Source organism: Agelaius tricolor, unplaced genomic scaffold (assembly GCF_023055355.1).
Source record: "Agelaius tricolor isolate 1412-34295 unplaced genomic scaffold, bAgeTri1.0.p SCAF_29, whole genome shotgun sequence".
NCBI classification, from domain to species: Eukaryota; Metazoa; Chordata; class Aves; order Passeriformes; family Icteridae; genus Agelaius; species Agelaius tricolor.
In genome coordinates, this window is record NW_027269289.1 from 5,926,462 (window position 1) to 5,947,844 (window position 21,383).

At 49.8% G+C, this 21,383-nt stretch overlaps 1 protein-coding gene across 6 annotated transcripts; it reads right to left on the minus strand.

Annotated features, from left to right (window-relative positions):
* Nucleotides 1-72: 72 nt before the first annotated feature.
* On the minus strand, nucleotides 73-21,355 carry TBCEL (tubulin folding cofactor E like). 6 transcript variants are annotated; one of them, XR_011682777.1, is made up of 10 exons: nucleotides 16,909-16,985; nucleotides 16,533-16,682; nucleotides 14,235-14,374; nucleotides 13,949-14,101; nucleotides 12,139-12,320; nucleotides 10,913-11,169; nucleotides 9,214-9,340; nucleotides 8,597-8,713; nucleotides 5,865-6,063; nucleotides 4,577-4,643 (listed from the first exon to the last, which is right to left on the minus strand). XR_011682777.1 is itself a non-coding variant. In XM_071449798.1 (9 exons), exons 2-9 carry the CDS (start codon nucleotides 16,663-16,665, stop codon nucleotides 4,325-4,327), a joined length of 1,428 nt encoding a protein of 475 aa, XP_071305899.1. In that variant the 5' UTR covers nucleotides 16,666-16,682; nucleotides 21,271-21,355; the 3' UTR covers nucleotides 73-4,324. The 6 variants fall into 6 exon arrangements, 5 of the variants coding, with proteins under 5 accessions (XP_071305899.1, XP_071305900.1, XP_071305901.1 ...); XM_071449798.1 differs by lacking the exons at nucleotides 5,865-6,063; nucleotides 16,909-16,985 and adding an exon at nucleotides 21,271-21,355 and having other exon boundaries at nucleotides 73-4,643; XM_071449799.1 differs by lacking the exons at nucleotides 5,865-6,063; nucleotides 16,909-16,985 and adding an exon at nucleotides 18,300-20,774 and having other exon boundaries at nucleotides 73-4,643.
* Nucleotides 21,356-21,383: the final 28 nt, after the last annotated feature.

Here is a 21,383-nt window from a genome sequence, read left to right on the forward strand (position 1 = left end):
ACCTTTGGGGTGACAACAGAGAACATTTTTGCTTCAGAGGACACAAAAGTGCAAAGCTCAGGACACTGGGGGTTTTAGTGTAAAAACTTACATAAGTTTATTGAACTGATCCAAACCAATGACCTATTTTGGCCTGAATTCCACCACTAAGTCTGCAAGCAAACCAAAGGCAAATTGTGGGAGCGGGAGGTGTATCCCCTGGGAGAGAAACCAGAATAAAAAACCAGATGGACTTACAGTTCTTCTTCTTTGAAATTACATATGGATGCAACATTAACAGGGAGCAAGAACAGATCTTCGTGTTTAAATTATATTTGAAGTTTCCAGGAACTGCAGAAAAGCAATCACAGAGGGAAAGGCCCGAGGTGGCTGAAGCCCCTCTAAGGCTGCTCTGGGGAAGGCGTCTCTCTGCTGCTACAGAATGCCACATCCAAACCAGGGAGGCACAGGAATACAGATTTTAGCCTCTGGGCTGCTTTAAGCACCTTGTTTGCATTCTCAGATCTCGCACAGAACCTACAGAACCTCACTGACAAGAGAGGAGGCAGAGCTGTGGTGCCTCCATTGGACTGCAGACCCGAGCAGGAGAGCCAGCAGCACGTCCCCAAAGCCACCACGGTCACACCTGCCACCAGCCTGCCTGCAGCTCCCAAAAAACCAGGTGACAAACCCCAGCCAGCGAGCAGAGGACAGCCAGCACCCCGTGCGTGTTCGTAACAGCGATCTGCCTGGAACATCTGGCCAAAAGTATGGATATTGAACAGGAACATCTCCAAAACCACACAGCACAGCCTCAAACTTGGCACACAGAGCCGTGGGACACTTTGGTATTCAGCTGTCACCCAAGTCCTCGTGGAGCAGGTGCTCTGCCTGCTGTGCAGGCTGCCCATGGCAGACTTTGATGCAGGAACAGCACAACAAAAGCAGCCCTCAGGCAGAAGGACACACAAACCAGTGAAGCTTGCACATCTGTTTTGTTTTCTCAAGTGGATGTGACAGACCCAGGGACCTTTAGCTGAAGAGGGCACGCTCTGGCAACACTTGGACATGGCCCAAATCATGGCAATGCCTGGACATGGTTTAAATCAAACCTCCTGCCACATCTGCACCCTCACTGAGCACCCAAACCTTCTCCCCTCTCCCCAAGACATGGTCCCCTGTTGGGTGGCACACACACAAGACCCTTCCCCACAAGGCACCATGATTTGGGGTACTTTGCCACATCCTTGGGTGCTGTTTGGTCCCACACAAACTCTCTCTGGTTTTGGGGTGAGCCCTTCTCCTTGGGAAGCCAACCAAGACTTTTGGTTTCTACCCCACGACTGCTCCACTGTCTGCACACAATGTGAATGCCTTGAGGAAAACCTTGCCCTGGAGAAGCAGCAGGGTGGTGATTTCATACCTGAAGGGACCAGGGGAGCAGGTTTGGGTGTCAGCACCAAATCCCCAGCACCTGTCAACCTTCTGTGCTCTCTTTTCCCATCTTCCCACCAGGTCTGTCACAAATAAAAGCAGGATTTACTGCCAGTTCTGAGCTGGTGACAGCACCAATCCCTCCATGGACAGCCCAATTTTTAGTGGGCAAACAAACTTAAAAGCATCTACTTGGCCCTTCTTTATCATCCCATTCCACTCTTTAATGGCCTTTGTTTATTCCCTTCTCTGAAACCCAGACTCTTAATTGTGCTGAGGAAGTTGGTCAAGAGTTACAGCATCTCACTAATAGCAGGTACAATGCCATAAATACACCCACAGAGGCAATTACTGCTCTGGAGAATTGGGTCACAGACACTTTTGCATCCCCACAGGTCGCTTGCCTCGGACTCTGCAGCCACTCAGGGATATCCTACTCACACTGGAGGTCAAGGGCTGAAATAGGTTTCTAATATTAAACAACCATATCTTCATAAAACTTTGCTTTATAACAAAATATCTTATTAACCACAACTTTTCCTATTGGTAGGTATGTATATATCATACAGAAGTGTTGGCTTAAGGGTTCTGCTATCAGGCAGCAAATTATTTTCGCTGCCCAAATGGAAAATACATCTTCAGTAAAGCTCTAGATTATAAAAGCATCATTTTATGTTATACTGCCACTATCTCCCTGCTGTTTAGTTTACAGGTACCACGGATCTATGAAAATCTATGCTACCTGTGGAAAATCTCACTCCCTTCCCTATTGCTCATCTCAATGGGGCCAAGAAATTGCTATTTTTGGCAGGGGGATGAGGCACAAATTTTAGTAACTTGTTTTAAATCCTCCCATTTTAACCCTTGCTTTGGATAAGGAACTGATCCCCTCTGAACAATCCCCAAATCCTAAACCTGAAGACTATGAGATAATAATACTTAGTCCCCTCCCCAATGATCCCACCCCACAATCCAGGTAAAATGTGAAGAGAAATACACAACTCCAAGAATACCAAAGGAGCTCAGTGATGTGGGAAAAAGCATCCTGGGAAAGAAAGTGCACGTGGGGATAAAGGGAGCATTTCAAAATGAAGGTCAGGAGTTCATGTGTAACTAGAGCCCTCACTGCACAGCTCCAAAAACTGCTGAGCAGCTGCTTGTAACCAGGAAATTGGGAAACTCTTGAACTTGGAGCGGGGAAGACACAGGAAAGCGAAACAAGAGAGGAAAGAAGGAGGAGGATTTCACTGACCAGGCAGGGGGATCTGCTCTGCAGTAGAAAACGGGGACTACGTGAAGCAGCAGCACGCGATGCCTGCGAGGGGCGCGTGGGGGAAGCCAAGAGAGAGGGAGGGAGAGAGAGAGAAACCCGCTGGGCATCCAACGTGGGTCCTGCTGGGCACCCAACGTGGGTCCTGCTGGGCATCCAATGTGGGTCCAGCTGCTTTCTTTGAGTGAAACCTGCTGGACATCCAACGTGGGTCCAGCTGAGCACCCAACGTGGGTCCTGCTGGGCACCCAATGTGGGTCCTGCTGGGCACCCAACGTGGGTCCAGCTGAGCACCCAACGTGGGTCCTGCTGCTTTCTTTGAGTGAAACCTGCTGGACATCCAAAGTGGGTCCTGCTGAACACCCAACGTGGGTCCAGCTGAAGACCCAATGTGAGTCCAGCTGCTTTGTTGGAATGAACCCTGCTGAACACCCAACGTGGGTCCAGCAGCTTTGTTCAGTGAACCCTGCTGAACACCCAACGTGGGTCCAGCTGAACATCCAACATGGGTCCTGCTGAGCACCCAAACGTGGGCTCTGCTGAACACCCAGCGTGGGTCCAGCTGCTTTGTTCCTCCACCTCCAGAGGCTGATCCAAGCCAAGACCTCCTCCGAGTCCAGACCCTACGCAGGGACCCCCAGCCAGGGGCCCCGGGCAAAGTGCTAGGTTTGAACTGGTGCAACAGCAACAAACACAAACTTCAACTTGACTCTTCCTCTCTCCCAGGAGAGGGATTTTAGCCATTCCACTTGCAGCACCCACTGGTACAAGGTGAAGTGCACGGAGGATCTCTTCAGCATCAGGATGGACAACAGGGGAAGCTGCTCTTTAACCCCTTGTTGACCTGTTGTTCTGAAAGCCCTTCCAATGCAGCGCTCATCCACCACCTCCCAAAATTCACTTTCCAACACATCCTTTATCCCCACAGGCTGCAGGCACCATGTGAGATGGGTACAGCAGCCAAAACGTCTTTTTTCCCCCCAAAATCAGGTGGATATAGAGCGTGCACTTTGAAAAGAAAGTTTCTTTCTGGGAAGTTCTTTTTCTTTCCCCCATGTTGTGCACTCACAGAAAGCAAACCAGTGGAGTGAAGTGGATGCACTAAAGTACCTGAGCTCTGAATCAAGCAGAATACTGATGGAAATCTTTCCTGTGAACTCGAGCACAACAAAAGGTTGAGACAGCACCAAGCTGCAAGAAAATACTACAGCAAGCTCGAGCCACAGTTGGATAGCTAGGCCAAAGGGAGATCTGGTGGAGCAAAACACCAAAAAATTCAGGAAAAGAAAACAACAGGTCAAATTCTGCACCGAGCTGTCTCCTCCCTTATGGACCCTGGCATTGTTTAGCTTGAACAACTGACCATTCATGCCAAATCACGAGTATACCGGAGCATCAAAGGAAACATCAAGGTATTGCCCACACTGAAACACACGTCCTGAAGTCAACTGTCACCTCAAGGTCACCTGCAGTGGATGGTGGGCATGGTTCTCACATCAGGGCACTTCCTCCGGGCTAAGAAATTACCTGCTACAGAAACACAACCAAACCTCAACCAACCAACCGAAATAAAAACCTTGCAACAAACTCCTCAATGCATGTGTGTGGGTGTGTGGGGGCGTGTGGGTGTGGGCAAAAAGGCTATTTCATTCTGGGCTCCACGTAAATTTTATCCCCATCCCGGATGCCGTAGGAATGCAGCGCCCGCGAGCTGTATTTCATCTCCTCAGGACCAAAAGGAGCTTCCTGGTCCAAGTAGAAGAGCAGCATGTTGCTTGTTGACAGCTGCACCACAGTTTTTAAGTGCTTCTTCAGCTCTGCCACAGTCTGGTCGAGGCGGATGGACATCTCCTCCACTTTGTCCTGGAAGTGAACCTCCACCTTGGCGCTGCTCTGAGGCCGCAGATCCACCACTGCCAAGGGCTCCAGCTTCCCATACTTGGTTACCAGCTCGTGATACCTGGAAAATTCAACAAGTCCAGAGTTATGGTACAGCCAGTGCACATCTCCCATGAGAAAACATTGACACCAATTCCAGCAGAAAGCCCCAGAAAGCCCAAGCACTCCAGTCACTGTCCCACAGTCCCCAGGCTGCACCGTGGCACTGACGCGAGCTCAGTGTCCCACTAGGGAGAAGTGTCTTGCTGAGGAAGGTGAAATTACCACCAGCCTGAGATGTTCAAGCTGACTGGTGTCAAAACAGCTTCCTGACAACACAGTTTGGGCTCCTACAGTTTCAGAAATCCCAGCCGTGGCTGCAGTGGGATTTGGAAGAAAGAGAGGACGCCGTGCTCACAACTCTACGCCTCCTGCTCCAGTGAAAACACTTCACTGAAGAGTGCCAGAACCAAGGCAGTGCTCACAAAAAGGACACAGCCTTCAGTTTAGATTCCCAGTATCTGTGGCCTCACAACTTAACTGATCATCAGACATTCCTGCTGTTTTCCAAAAGGCCAGCTAGGTCCCAAATGTTACACTCCACTGAGCACAGGATCATCAAGATCACCAAAACAAGGTGAGCTGCTGCACAGTTTAAGAGCTGATAACAAACAGGGCACTTCTTGCCAGCTGATCCTTCACACCTGCTCTGAAACAAGATGGGAATTTTACTAGCAGAGGCACACACTCCACTGTCACCTTGTCCTTGCAGCCAAGTTCTCTGAGTGCTCTTCCCAAGGTCCCTGCAATGGAAAGTCTGTGTCACCCACACCCCCCTGGTATCGCTCCCATCAGGCCAGGCTCCATCTCCCTGCCTGGCTGGGAAAGAGCAGGAATGGCAGCACAAAACACAATGGGATTGGGATGACAAAGGCTGAGAGCTGCCGGGGACAGGTAACGTTTCAGAGCCCCGGCACAGAAGGAGCTTTGTGCTCCCGATGCCAGGCGGGGCTGAGTGCGATGGGCGCGGTGTCACAGCCCCGGGGCAGCCATGGGATCTGGCAGGCTGCTGACCCCAGGGAGTCCTGCTGGAGGCAGGAATGTTCCTGGAGAACAGCAGCCCCTCTGTGTGCTGGGCACTGAGGTAAGGGACACAAGGCACTAGGATTTCCCCAGTCCCACGTCCAAAGGCAGGAGGGTGCCCTGCTGTCACAGGCAGGGTGGTGGGAGCAGCTCCATTTATCTGGGAAATTATCTCTCCATTAGTGCTGAGAGAAAACAACACTCCCCAGGTTTAACCCACCTGCAGGCAGAGCAAATGCCAGGCAATGTGTCAGCAGTGGGGAGGGCTTCTCCTTCTCTGGGAGGATTTGCCAGCAGCAGCATCCGATGGGAAAGAGGGAGAGAGGAACCCACCTCCTGTTGCTCACACCCCTCAGCCCCCTTTGGGACATCCTTTAACTCTCAGCATGTCGTGATTCATGCACTAGGAATGAACTGAGCTGGTGGTGGGGAAAGGATGAAGAGGGGGGACAAATTTCAGACAAGCTGAGAGAGAGAACCACCAAGAGAGAGCCATGATTATCCAAATATGTGCTGTAAATATGTAGTGGTCAAGCAATGCTGCCTGAAATTTTCTTGTGTTGAGGAAGGGCTAAATGAGCTTTGCATCCTCCTCCTTTGTATGTGAGCTGCAAAGAAAGTGGGGAATGTGAGTGACTGGCTGCCCTCAAATCAATCAGCACCAAGGCAGACTGGAACATGGATGTTTTGGACCCCAATAATAGGCACCCTGGAGACTTTTCTAATCACCCCTTGCAGCCTGGCAGACACTGAGGCTGCTGAAAACCTGAGCCTGGCTGGAAGTGTCTGTGATACTGTGCAGATAAACAGTGGAGCAGACAAGCAGAGGGCTCATTAAAACCCCCCAGACACGAGGACGTCACTCCACAAGACAGCCAGTATTGGATTGTGCACCCTGTAACCACCACATCCACAGAGATAAATTGTTCCTTCCATTTCCCTGCCTGCCTGATCCCTTCCAGCTGCAGACAGCAATGCAGCAAGCAGGGGAGTTCTGGTGACAGAGCTTATCACAGGCTGCACCTTGCCAGTCTGGAGGGGGGCAGCTCCCACTGGCGAGTTTTCCCTGCTCGAGTTGTTCTCCCTCTGCTCGAGGCAGCACTGCAATGCAGATGTCAGGCCCCAGCCACAACATGTGTGTCCTGATTAGTTTCTAATTGCAAACCACTTTTGGAGCCACCCCACACCAGATTTGGGAGCGAGGAAGGGGAAGCTTTAGTAACAAACAGACACAGAATCCCTCTGCAAGAAATGTCAGCTCTCCCTTTGGACAAGGGCTGCTGGCTGTGGGTCCAGGAACTGAAACACTGGGGACACTTTCAGCCATCTGCAGCCTCACTAGAAAAGAGTCTGCAGTGGCCCCCAACCCCTCCAGGACACAACAACCCTCCCTGGCACTGCAGAAGTCTCTTGGAAACGCTGCACAGATGAAGGGATTTGGACAAAGAGGCCATTGACCATGAAAAAGGCAGCACCAGTGTTTAAAGGCTAAGAAATCTGAGGGGGAGGTGATTTTTCTAGCAGAAAGCTGGCATGTTGGTCAAAACTAGCCTGGTTTTCCAGGATGGGTGAGATGTCAGTCATCTTTTACATGAGATCCCACCTGCAAACCAACCCCAGTGGTGTGTGGTGATGTGTGACACACAGCCTGTGCCCAAACCCCATGTCCTAGGCAGCATGAGTGCCTAAAGCTGTACCCCACTGTGTCCTTCCCAGCAATATATGGATCACTGACATTCTGTCACAACCAAACACAAGAAATATGAAATGTTATGGAAATTAATCCCTTTTTGGGAGCAGCACCATGAACTCACAGTCACAGTCTCTCCTTCCCTTTCCTCTCTCCTGATTCTCTGTCTCTGCTGTTATCCCTTCCAATATTTCCTTCAATTTTTACGCTTCAAGGCCCTCTAAAATTACAAGTCAGGGCTTGTCCTCAGAAAAAGGACCAGCTGTCTTGTCTCCCTGACTGCATGAGTGCCCTCTGCCTCTGAACTGACCCCAGCATGCTTTTAACAAATATTATAATCACTGACCCTATTAATATTCACACAAAATGCCATGCCCTCATTCCCCACTCCAGCCTTCCCACCCCCCTACTGGATTGGCAAGTCACATATCCAGTGCTTTAGAAAAACAAGAGGCATTTTAGCTGAGACTTAAGCAGAGGAAAACACTGAGCAGATGCCATTTGCACCTCTGTCATCCATGCCAGGCCAGACCTGTGACCTTCAGTGTGTCCCCACCTCTGCCTGTGCCCCCAGAGTCACACACACACTCCTGTTCTATGCTTTTTCAGTAAAAAAAAGGATAATAAAGCTTTGCTGTCCAAAAGCACATGAGGTTTTAGGGCAGAGGGCAGGTAAAGGCAGTGGCCTGATGCTCCATGATCCCTCCTCAGCCCATTAGAAGCAGTAAGTGGACGCTGGCACAAAAAAGATACAGACTGAACAGCATCTGTCCAAGTTCATTAGTTTACCAAGATGAGCAGATCATTGGATGTACTTTTTTGGCAAAGAAAACCCATCAGACTTGTGATTTGCAGGCCTGAAAGTGAGGGGACAGCTTCCCATTGCCAGGCACATTCCACACACCAGATGGTGCTGAGGATTAGATGCCCTGGCCTGGCAGTGGAGAGCACGATGTGCCCTGGCTTTGGGCACTCCCAAACACAGGTGGATTATGAAGGGAGCTGTGGGAGAGGCCAGGAAACAGTGAAGGTCATGTCCTGAACAGTTCTGTTGTTTAATGGCACTTGCCACACTTTTAAGACCAAATCTGACTCAGGAGTGACCCCACAAATCATCAGACAACACAAACACAACAATTTTAGCCCAAAGAGACTGGGGGAAGGTGAGGAGGCTGGAGGAAGGTGAGGGGTGGAACAGCTGGCACACATCTCCCATCACCTGGCCAGTCCCTGCTGTCCACTGCAGGCCAGAGAATTCCTACCTGAAGGGGACCTCCTCCTCAGGGAGCTCCATGTAATAGCGGATGAAGAAGCGCTCCGAGTCCTCGCGCTCGCCGTCGGCCACGATGCTGCCGTTGAGCTTGGTGATGGATGGCAACCTGCAGGCACACACCAAGAGCCACAGTCAGCCAGCAGGGAGCCCAGACAGGCTCAACAGCAAGGCTGGAACATCAAAGTGCCTCAGCTTTAACACCATGGGAATTCCTGCCAGGAAGCTCAGGGTTCGATCCCTTTGAGTGAGTGGGAATGTTCCATGTAATTTCTCAAGAACATTCAAAATTTGGCATTTTCATTTCACCACATGTGCACAGATTTGTAGGAGACTCACAAAATCCCCTGAGAAGCAGAGCAGTCAGATTTAAGATTTTCATTTCTCTGATTTTTCCACAAAAGAAGCTCCCATCTTTCTGCCTTTACACAGAACTCCATCTCCTACCAACCTCTTCCTCTGATGAGCTGCTCCCACCCAACAAATCAAGCTCCAATCTTTCTGCCTTCACACAGAACTTCATCTCCTGCCAGCCTCTTCCTCTGATCACCTGCTCCCACCCCTTCCTTGCCTTGCCACGTTTCTGCTGAGCAGAACAAACCAACAGACCTGGCTATTAGCAGCTTCCTGCGTTCCTCGGTGGTGTAAGACTGCAGCAGAGGAATTCCCAGCAATTTCACTTCCTCGAGCTTCGGGAAAGAATTTAACTTGTCAATGTCTTCCCAGCAATGCAGCCCTGCTCAAGAGGAAAGATTTGTGTTAACAAACACAGAAAACACACCATGGATCCAAGATAATCAGACACAGCCAAAGAACATATGTGACAGGAGAGTGTCACTGCTGCTCCTTTGAGAAGTTGGCTTTTTGCTCACCGTGTGCTGCTAAAAAAAAAAATCAACATTTGCTTACAAGATAGAGGAGCTGAAATTCCCTTGTGCTGTTTCCAAGTGTATAAGGATGCTCTCCATGGCTTTTTTATGGACCACTCAGCCTTTGGCCTCACTGCTGGGGGCTGACCAGCATCACTGATGTCTCTGTAAAGGGATGCTGCCTTCAGAGTGCTAAAGCCACCAGCACTTCCTTCATTCCAGGCATCACTAAACAGCCATCAAATGGCTTTACCTCACATACACAACCACCCTGGGTCCCATTTCTGCTCATAACCCAATGGTGAAACAGTCCCAGAAGCCATCCAGCCATTTAATGAAAAAGGTTTTAACTCCTTTTCAGCTCCCTCAAGACCTGACATTTGGGATAACAAAGCAAGCAGGGAGGGCAAAATAAAACAAAGCTGAGGATTGAGCACAGCAGAACCACAATTGTGTGGTGAGATCAACACAACTCATCTCGGAGTCCACGCCTGCCAGAACTTCAGAGTGCAGCAGCTTCCTCTAAAACCCCCAAAAAGTTTTAACAACCTCCTTGGGATTCCTGTTTGACTTTCAGCTCCCAAAACATCAAAATGCAACACAGAGCCCACACTTCTTAAGCACCTGGCATCAAAACTGCAAAACTACTTACCAGAAGAGCACTTGTTCCTCGGTGAGACAGTGCTTTCAAATGTAGCTTAACAGGCTTTTCCTCCTCTAGTTAAGCTTTTATTACAGGGATTCCTTGATGCTTACATTGTAGGGCATGTTAATAAAGTCCCTTCTACCTGCCTGACACTTCAGCAGCACTTGCACAGCATATAAAGCTGTAAAGAACAAAAGCTGCTGGTGCATGAAGCACTCCTGCAGATGAATTTCTGGTGTATGTGTCATCCACAAACACATCACAGCCCCCACAAGCTGCCCTGCAGCTCCTTCTCTCCCAGCACAGGGTGCTCTTCCCAATATTCCAACTGCTCATTCTCTTTCTGGAGCGTTGGCTGAAAATTCTCTGGGGCTGGAGTGTAAAAGCAGCTGCCAGCATCACTTGTGAGGCTGGAATGGCTGAGCACAGATTCTGCTGGGGGATGCCTGATCCACACTGCATACCTGCACATGCCCTCATTTTACCTAAGATAAAACAGGGAATAAAGGGAAAATGGGATCCTTTCATCCCCTCCACTGCCAGGCATTTATTTATCCTTCCCCAGCCAGGAGTACCTAAGGCAGGGATGGGAAACAGAGGGAAACTACCAACATAAAAAACCTTTCCAGCTCATTTGGATTAACTGGTCCACACTGCTCTGACTCATCCTTTGATAATGACTGAGTACCCAAAGCAGCAGGAAAATCCCACAGATGGGCAAGTTCATTGCTTTCCATACAGAGGAGAGACTGTGATGAACCAACAAAACCCATCCCAGCTTCCAGGATCTCACCTGACTTGTGCAAGTTGATGGATCTTAGGTTGGGGAAGAGCCTTGCCAGGGAATCTTCTGACTCTTCAATGGTGGTGAGGTTGTTGTTAGCCAGGATAAGTGTGTCCAGTGATGGAAACATAATTCCCAACTTTCGAATTTCAGTCCAGTCTTGAAGATTGTTGTCAGTTATGTGGAGTAGCTTGAGAGACTGACAGCAAACTGGAGAACAAGACACTGTTTCGTAGTCATTAAGGCACAGGAAGAGTTCCTCCAAGCTGCACAGGGCAGAAAGGATCACATCATCAATTTTATGGGATTTTAACACAACTTTCTGTAACAGCTCTGAGAACCTCGCTGCAGAGAAGGCCTTTGAGCACTCCACAGAGCGTTTCAACTACATCTCTGCTCCCATCCATTTCTTCAGAGATTAAAAAACCCTTTTAAGCACTCCCTGAGTCTCTCCCAGTATTGTGTAACAGATTGGTTGGGGTTGTCTCCTGCTTCTGTGCCCAACAAGCCACCAACCCAGCTCCAGCAGTGACTGGGACCTGCTCCCAGTGCTCTCAGCTCAATTTAAAATGGGGTTTTGATACAACACTGATGATGATTTTTTTCCCCACATCACTGCCAAAGATTACCATTAAAGAAAGAACAGATCCCAGTAAAGAAAGAACTGGTCCCACTAAGTTTTCAGACAACTGAACTCTCACAATCCCAGAGAAGTGTATGTTGGCCATGCAGGACATTCTGTTGTCATCATCTCTGCTCACAAAGCCACACAGAGAGGGATCTGTCATCAAAACAAAGCCACTGAGGACATCCATGGGAGCAGAATGCCAAGGTGGCCCGTGACCAAACCACAGAAATCGACATTTAGCACAGAAAAGCAGGATGAAATATTCCTTGACAAGTGGCCAGACCCTCAGAGTAGCTCCCATTTAAAAGGTATGTCCTGCACCATTCACTGCACAGTGACTCACAGGGAAGTGGGACCCTCCTACACTTTTGGGGTGATTATCCATCTCTGGTATTTAGGTTTGGAGGAAGAGAAGGCCTGGGCTTTGCAGCACCACCCAAGTTTGGTTTTTAGGACAATGTAAAGCATTCACCTAGAGTTCCCACACTCCCAAAGGAAAACACCCCTTTTTATCTGCTGATGTTTTATCCTCACAGCCCCCTCACCCCATGACCCCATAACCCAGCCTTGACCTGAGTGCAGTGAACCCCCAGACTGCCAGGCTTACTCAGGCAGTTCCTGCAGGATGGTGTGCACTGTTTCCCAGGAAGCTTTGCTGTTGTTGAGCACAAGTTTGCGGACGCCAGCGAAAGACCCAGCGCAACTTCTCTCTAAAACGGACAAACTGAGAGGGTTGGAACTCAGGTTTAGAAACTCCAAGTGAGGGACGTTGGACACAATTTTACTGACCTAAGTGGGGAGGGAAGAAAAAAAAAAACAGAAAGAAAGAAATGTGTATCAGGCAGTAATCAAACCTCTGGCAAGAATATCCCACCTCCTCAAAGGGGCTCTGTGGAATCATCACAAAGCAATGAGATGGGGGAAAACACAGGGATATCTACCTGTAATTCATACTCCAGCCATTCCTGATCTAGATGGATTGCTTAATTGCTCATTCTCCTCAAGAGTTCATTTAATTACACTCTAGGAGCAGCTTGATAAGAGAAAGGCAGTCCCTTGGGAGAGGTCATAAATCCACCTCAACCCCAAGGCTGAGCAGCTGCACGTTCCAGGAGCCAGCCCTTGCTCACAGGGGCCATGGGCACTTCTCCTGCCTCCATGGCCAACATTGAGAACTTCTCCAGCTCCCCACAGAGCTCAGCCAGTCCTCAATTCCCTCCTTGACTGGGGAACTGAGTGGGAAGAAGCTTCCAACACCAGCAGGAATCAATGCAGAAAATAACTGTGAGTCAGAACAGCTGGCTGGAGATCTCCACAAAGCTCCACAAAGCTCTGGGATTGGCACAAATGGGCAGACCATGGCACACAGAGGTCAATAAATGGATACCCAGCTGCTGGCAAAGGGAGATTGTCTCATGAACTCAGGTGGGTAATGAGTCTGCCTCACTCCACGCCTCCCTCAGGTGATGTCATGGTCTGGGTGCTGCACCTCAGGAATTAAGAGGGCAAATTGGATGACATCAGTCCACCAAAACCACAGGATTTACACAAAAATGGCTTATGATGGATGATTGGAAGAAGGGTATTTTTTTCAGTATTATACAAAATAAGGAATGGAGGCATTAAAGTTCTTAGTGGGTATAAAAAGCTGTTGTATAAGGAACAGTGATGATGCTCCTCCTGCCTACTGAGACCAGGGCAGGCAGAAATTGGCTGAAATTGCAGCACAGGAGACTTAAATTACACAGTTTAGCCTATGAGGTTATTAGCTAAGCATGGGAACAGGCTACCCAGGGATCTGGAATCCCCAGCACGGGCAGGTTTTAGGGGTGGGGAGATATTTATCTGGTGTGGATGGGCTGTGAAAACTTAATCCTGTCTCAGAGGAAGGGGCCAGCACACACAGAAGCCTTTCAGTCCCCGGGCAGCCTGAAGAGACTGAAACACAGAGCAGGGTGTGAGATGTGCAGTGTATGACCAGATATGAGCTCAGCCCCACTGAGCTGGGACACTGCAAACACTGCATTCCCTCCCTGCTTAGAGACACGACAATCTGATGGCACAAAAGCCCATGATATCCTGGGTTTTTTCCACATATTTCCAACAATAAACACTAACATAAAAGGACAGCATAATCCAGTGAGGAACTTAATGACACTTGAATGGATTGAGATTGTTTCACTCCTGTTACATTGCATTTATTGAGCATTATTTCACCCAAGCACTTCAAAGGGTTTTACAACAGCATTTAGCATTAATTAATGAGGCTGCAGAAATACCCTTTGTGGTAAATATTATTAAATCTCTTCTGCAGATAAGGCAACAAATGTGGAGAGGGAATAAATACCTTGCCCACCATCACAGTGGCAAAGCTGGGAATCAACTGCCACTCTGTTAAAAACTAAACTGCTCATTACCTTCTTGGTGCCAGAAATGCCAGTTGCAGCGCTTTGCATGATGAAATAAAATAAAAACACAGATTTTTCACCCACGGGCCAAGACTGTAAGTCACAAGGTACAGGAGTGAAGTGCCACACTGGATTAATTGCATCACATATATTGCTCAGCTGCTGTCAAAGTAAATAAACATCACCTTCAGAGATGAGAAAGGAGCCACCAAACTGGGACTCTCATCAAAGCAACGCAGTTGCAGCCAGTAATAGCTGTGAAAGGCACCCAGTGAGGTGCCCATCACCGTTTTACCTCGTGCCAGTCTTCCAGTTTGTTGTCAGAGAGGTCGAGCTCGAAGACGTGGGCGCAGAAGGCGGCGATCTCGTTCTCGTCCCCAGCACAGGTGATGCCACAGCTGTTGAGCACCAGCACACTGGGCAGGTTCAGGCGGTCTGGCACAGGGAAAAACAGAAGCTGCCTCTGCTCACCACTGCCTTGGAGTTACAGACCCCAGCCCCAAACATGGATGTTACAGCCAGCAAGAGAAATCCACCAGCAATGTCAGCATTTGCACCGGTTTCGGGTTAAACACGGATTTTGTAGCGGACACCATCCTGAAGCCTTGGTTGTAAACATGAAGTACCACTCCTATCAGTGCTCTTCAGTTCTTGCATGCATTTCTGTGCATTTCAAGCCTGTCTTTGTCATTTATGGCTTGTCTCCTATCAGTCCTTGCCACAACTTCTGCTGTTCCCCAGCAGCTGCTGCTGCAGATAGGACACAGGATGAGGGGAGTGCCAGCTGCACAGTCAGACTCCCTTATCCTCTTGCCCTGAGCCCACTTGGGCCTAGGAACATCCAGGAGGTATTTAAACATTTCTTAGAAGGTATTTAAACATTTCTTAGGAGGTATTTAAACATTTCCTTTCTAAGCTTTCCCTTCCCAAGGTTCAATGTAGAGCATTCAGCATTTATTCAAAAGCTCAGGTCTCTGCTCTGCCTTTCCATTTCTGCTGTGGTTTTGCTCCAGCTCCTCCTCAGACAGGTAAATGTACTCAAAGCATCAAGCAAGGATTTGGATCTCAATCATAGCCTGCTGTGCTAAGGCTAAACCATGACAAAAAGTTTGTAACAGGAAACAATTTCCACAAAAGAAATCCATGTTGAGGCAAGGCAAGCCATCAGTCTTACACACCTTCATGTATAACATGGCTTTCCCACCTCTCTGGAGCAGGAAAATCCATTAAAATCTAACCACAAGCTTTTCCCTAAATAGGTGGCCCCTTTTCTCCTCAGCACTTGACAGCTGCACAGCTAGAAAGGGATTCTGGCAGCAAACAATTACCTGGAGTCATCTGGGTTTCCAAGTTTTCTGGCTCAGAAGTGTTTTGTTTCTTTAAAGGACAGTGTGGCACTTTGGGAGTTACTAATGCAGTATTTGTAAGTCATGTCTCAGTCACATTTTAAGATGTGGCCTCTTTTCAGCACCCCAACAGCTCAGGTGAGCAGGAGAGAGGTAAATTTACCTGCAGAGAGGGCACTGACTGCACATTCCATCGGGCCATTTTTGTGCATTTTCAGAGTGTTTTATCCTCAGCTGAACTCAGGCCCTTTTTTCTCCTCTGTCAAACCCAGTTATTGGAAACTTCATCCAGCTGATTTCCATGGCTGTTTTCCCCTTTGGGGCTGGTTCTGACACAAATTGACCTGATGGAAGTTTGGATCCCTCCTACAGATCATGATGGGCAGGATGTGTGACACAAAGAACGGGCAGCTCTGATGGGATCAATGTGAATCTCAGACCCATCTGTACAAACCAAGAATTAAATGCCAACATCAGAGCATTAGGGAAGACTAAAAGGTGTCACATGGATCTAGTTCAGAGGAGATGGTGACACAGATTCTGCAGTCTGGAAGGCTCAAGGACATCCACAAGCAGCACAGAGCTTCAGACACACATCTGGCTAAATTCCCTGGAGGCAGCAAGGTCAGGGGAACAGGAGAAGGGAATTCTCCACTAGGTCACAAAGCACTTGGTGCCTTAAGATGAAAAAGAACACTGCAAGTTCAACTGAGGCACTTGTCACAAGAGCAGAGAGTCAACAACTCAGCACTCTGCCTGAAACACATCCCCTCCTGTCCCTGCAGGCATCAAAGCAAGCTGGTGGCATGGGAACCAACCTCAAATTTAGATATTTGATGTATTTTTAAGCCACCTCTGCCAAAACACCTGTTGCTGCAGCCAATAATAAAATAGGAGCAGTGGCCTGAAGGAAAGCTCCAAGGAATGCTGAACCCTCAAACACAAACTGCACAAGGCCTCAGGTCCATCTTCCACTCACAGGGCTGGAACCTGATGATCTTGAAGGTCCCTTCCAACCCAAACAATTCTATTCTATTCTCTAATTCTGATTCTGTTATGCCATAGAGAAATTTGGTTTTTTGCAGCAATCATTTCAGTTGCTTTCTCCCTTTGTCAGATTCCACTCTCTCAACTCTCCAGTAAAACACCACATGGTGATGGTTCTTTTTCTGGGCAATTCAAGGTGATTCCTCTTGCAGCTGATTGCTCCCAGCACCCCCCAGATGCTCAGAAGGATCAGAATTTACCTTTCATAGGTGAGCCCTGTGGAGTGGCTGGGACATGCACCCCCATGCCAGGCCCACGGCGGTAGGGGAAGTTCTCAGGGCTGTATTTCTCACACAGAACTTGCATGAAACTCCTTCCACTGGGCTGGTCCATGCTCCCTTCTTGGACTTCTGGTTAGAAAAGAGAAAAATAGAGCATATGAGCAGTCAGCAAGTTATAATCATTTCTAATAGTGGTGATTGAGAACAAGCAGATGGGTCACAGGGTTTATTTTCCAGATCATCCCACAGGTCCAATTTCAAATGCAAGATTAAAGTAAAACATGACTTGAAAAGAACACAAAGTCAGAAGATTTGGTGCTGTACAGACACAGCATTAGAGGCCAAGCCTCCTTACCCCAGGTGCTCTTCCAGGACAATTCCAGGCTGTAGAAGGTGACTTCTGTACTTGTCACTTGTGCCCCTCCCACAGGACTGTGAGAAATCCACAGCTACTGTCAAACACAATTCCAGGGCAGCCAGGAGGGGAAGGAGCAAACAGCTGTTTGTGAGCAGGAGATTGCTCCAACAGCTGTTTGCCAACTTCCCCTTTCTGCTGTGTCACCAAACACTGTCTGGCCAGGCCCAAAGGCAATTTCTGCCAATTCCATTCTGCAGCTGCCTAATGTATCTGGGAGATAGTAACTGTGCCCTTGGTATCTGGGCATGGCACAGAGCAGCACAGGAAGGAGGCCTGGCCCCATCACAGGCAGCTGAGCTGCCTGCAGAGATACTGAGACTCAGCTGGGAGTGGTTTTGGCACCAGGACCCCCCAAGGCCAAGGCTCTGCCCTGCCCAGGTGGGACTCAACCCCTGTCTCTGCCCTGTTTTCCTGTGCATTTGATGGGTTTGTAACACAGGAGCAGGGTGGGCTCATGAATTGTTGTTTCCAGAGGTCTCCTGGTCCTGCCACCCCTCACGGACACAGCACCACAATCCTGAACGTGCAGGAACCAGGGCAGGTTTCCTACACTGCACAATTAGTCACAGGGCAGCTTTTCCACTAATTACTCCAAAATCACATTTGTAAACCTCAGACTTGGGCCACACATTCGTTGCAAGCCATGTTGCCAATCTTGAATTAAAGTTTCTGCCCATTTATTTCCCTTAGACTTGTTACAGGCAAGGATATAAAGCTAGATGTAAAATTCTTAACAAAAGTGATTTCACTAAGGCTCCCTTTGCTGAGAATCACAAGTTCCACTTCACTTCTTCATGACCAGACTACCTAAAACCCACCAAGCAAAAGGATTTGAGTACAATAAGCAGCAATTGACTGAAGCATGTCATCATTTTTATATTATATATAAAGTTTAAATGTCACAAATAGGAATTTACAGGATAAGTCTTTAAAAAAAAAAAACCCAAAACCACAATTTTCATCTCTCAACAGCTTGGTTGATTCATAGCTCAAACTTGACTCATGTCACTACTCTACCTAGAATCAAAAAATAAATCCTCAAACTGGAGTTTGATAGGAACAAGGCATTTAGTTTTAGGCTAAACCATTCCACATGGTACAGGAACAATGTGCATTGAAAGCCTGAAAGGCCTCGTTCCAGAGTGGTTTGGGAGCTCAGCACCATGCCCAGACAGACACACAGAGCTTTCCAAACACCCACTAAGAACTCCTGGTTGGAAATTCTGGAACTCCCATGTGCATAAAGCCCTGTGTCCTTCACGTGGCTTTTCCATCCCTCTTTATCTGCTGAACAAACATCAGCTGGAAATTCCACAGGAGAAACTCACCTCAGAGGCAAAAAATGCTGGGTTCAGCTCCAGTGTGAGAGCAATCCAGAACTGAGAAGAAAAACTACTGGCATTTACATCCAACAGCTTTGAATCCCCAACATTTTCTTCCTCAAGCTCTACTTTTGAAAACCCGTGCCGCTGTGAGATGACAAAAATGTTGTGGGGCGGGCAGTGACCTCTCCCAGCTCCCCTCCCATGGGATTCCACATTCCCTATAATCATCTCTCACTCCTGGGGCTTCTCTGAATCCCCACAATTGCTGGGAGCAAGGAGCAGCAGGATGTGCAGAGGGAATGACGGGTTCCAAGGGAATGCTGGCAGCACCAGGGCAGGACAGGGTGACCTGCAAGGTGCACGTTTCTGAGTCTGGCCCTGCTGACAGCACCGGGGACAACTCAGGGCTCAAAATAACTCTGGGTTTTCTAAATGACAGCACAGAGTGCAAACGAGGCACTTGGGCTTTGAGAGGTGGCAACAAAGAGCCTTTGTTGTGATGTTGAAGTGCTCTGCTGCAGGGCTGTGGCCCCAGTGAGGAAGGACAGAGAATCCCAGAATTCTGAATCCCAGAATCCCAGGTTTGGGTTGGAAGGGACCTTAAAAATCATCTCATTCCCCCATTCCAACACCTTCCACTGTCCCAGGCTGCTCCAAGCCCCATCCAGCCTGGCCTTGGACACTGCCAGGGATCCAGGGGCAGCCACAGCTGCTCTGGGCACCTGTGCCAGGGCCTGCCCACCCTCACAAGGAGGAATTTCACCCCAATATCCACCCTAAAGCCACTCCCTGACACTTTGAAGCCATTCCCCCTTGTCCTGTCACTCCAGGCCCTTGGGAAGTCCCTCCCCATCTGTCTCCCTGCAAGCACTGGAAAGTCACAATGAGGTCACCCCAAACCTTCCCCTCCCCAGGTAAACAACCCCAAATCTCCCAGCCTTTCTACCCAGGAGAGCTGTTCCACCCCTCTGATCCCATGGACTCTCCCCAGCAGCTCCACATCCTTCCCCTGCTGAGATTCCCAAGCTGGAAGCAGCACTGGGAAAGGTCTGGGAAGAGGGGCAGGACCCTGACTTGAGATTGGTTCCAGGGAAATGCTGCAGCTGATGGGTGAAGGGAGAACACTGAAACCAGCATGGAAAACATTTCCAGCTGATGGGTGAAAAGAAAACACTGAAACCAGCATGGAAAACATTTCCAAGGTATGGGTGAAAACACTGAAACCAGCATGAAAAACATTTCCAGCTGCTGGGTTAAAGGAGAACACTGAAATCATCATGGAAACAATTTCCAGCTGATGGAAAAGTTCCACAGCTGCTTGCCCAGGGTTAAACAGGCCATGGGAACTGGGAGAACTGGGATCAGCTCATCCTTCCTCCTGCCTGGCTGTGCAGGGGATGCCAACAGTGATCCCTCACACCCCACTGCCATGTGTGAGCTGACAGGGCCACCAAATCCCACTTATTTTCATATTTTTAGAGCTGGACCTGATTAAACTGAGCAAGCAAAAGATCCTCAATATATGAAAATAATCCCAACCCAAGCCTTCCCTCTAATGCACCACAAATTAATGTCACCCACAAATATCACTGAAACCAGCATGGAAAACATTTCCATCCCCTGTGCCCTGAGCCTCCCAGGAGAAACAGAGACCCTTCAGGAGAATGACACCATGAATGGCATGCTAATGAAATTCCAGTGCCACTCAACGCCTTGGGGGCACATCCTGAACAGTCACACAGCAAACACATTCTGATGTGTTTGTACACACACAGAACAAAGCCTCAGGAATGGAGAAACAGCACAAACATCCGTCTGCAAGGAGCTGCAATTGTTCTTCTGAGACATGATTCAGGGAAATTATTTTTGAGATGATCTCCAGAGGCAGAGGAGTGAATCACAGAATGGTTTGGGGTGGAAGGGGACCTTGAAGATCATCCAGTTCCACCCTGTGTGCCGAGGGCAGGGAGATCCCAGCAGGATTTCCCAGGGATTGAAGCAGGGAGCCAGCAGGACAAAGCACCCAGGCCACTCTGTCAGTGCCCCATCAAACCCAGCAGGGCTGTTTGCTCCCCCAGCCCAGCACTGTGCTGAGGAGCACACAGGGGACACCTGGCCTGTCCCTTGTCCTGCTGCTGGCCTGGCTGTGCCCCTGTCCCACCACAGCAGTGACATTCCCTGTGGGACATCCCCGGCCCTGCTGTGGGGCCTGGGGCAGGACGAGCCCACAGCTGCCCCCTGCCAGCTCAGAGCCCACGAGGCCTCTCTGCCTCTCCCTGCCCTCACACGGCCTGTCCCTGTCCCTGTTCCTGTCCCCTCACACAGCCTGTCACTGCCACTGTCCCCAACCCTCACACGGCCTGTCACTGTCACCATATTGTACTCAAACCCTGTCCTTCTCCCTGTCCCCATCACTCACATGGCCTGTCCCTGTCACTGTCCCCATCCCTGTCCCTGTCCCCATCCCTCACACAGCCTGTCACTGTCCCTGTCCCCGTCCCTGTGGCTGTCTCCGTCCCCTCACACGGCCTGTCCCTGTCACTATCCCCATCCCTGTCCCCATCCTTCACACAGACTGTCACTGTCACTGTCCCTGTCCCCGTCCCTGTCCCCGTCCCCTCACATGGCCTGTCCCTGTCCCTGTTGGTGCCCTCGTTCCTGTCCCTGTCACCTCACACGGCCTGTCCCTGTCCCTCTCCCTGTCGCTGTCCCCGTCCCCGCACACGGCCTGTCCCTGTCCCTCTCCCTGTCGCTGTCCCCGTCCCCTCACACAGCCTGTCCCTCTCCCTGTCGCTGTCCCCGTCCCCGCACACGGCCTGGGGCTGGCCCCGGCTGACAGCGGCCTCCGCGCTCTCGCACCGCGCGGCTGCCGGGGCCGGGCCCGGTGTGTTCCGTGGCAGCCCGGGCGGTGCCGGGGGTGCCCCGCTGTCCCGTGTCCCGGCCCCGCTGTCCCTCTGTCCCCAGCCCCGCTCACCCAGGCCCGGCCGCCGCGTCCCGCATCGACCCGGAAGCAGCTCCAAACATCACGTGACGCCGCGCGCGGTCACGTGGCAGGGGCGCGCCCCCGTTGCCGTGGAGACGGTGACG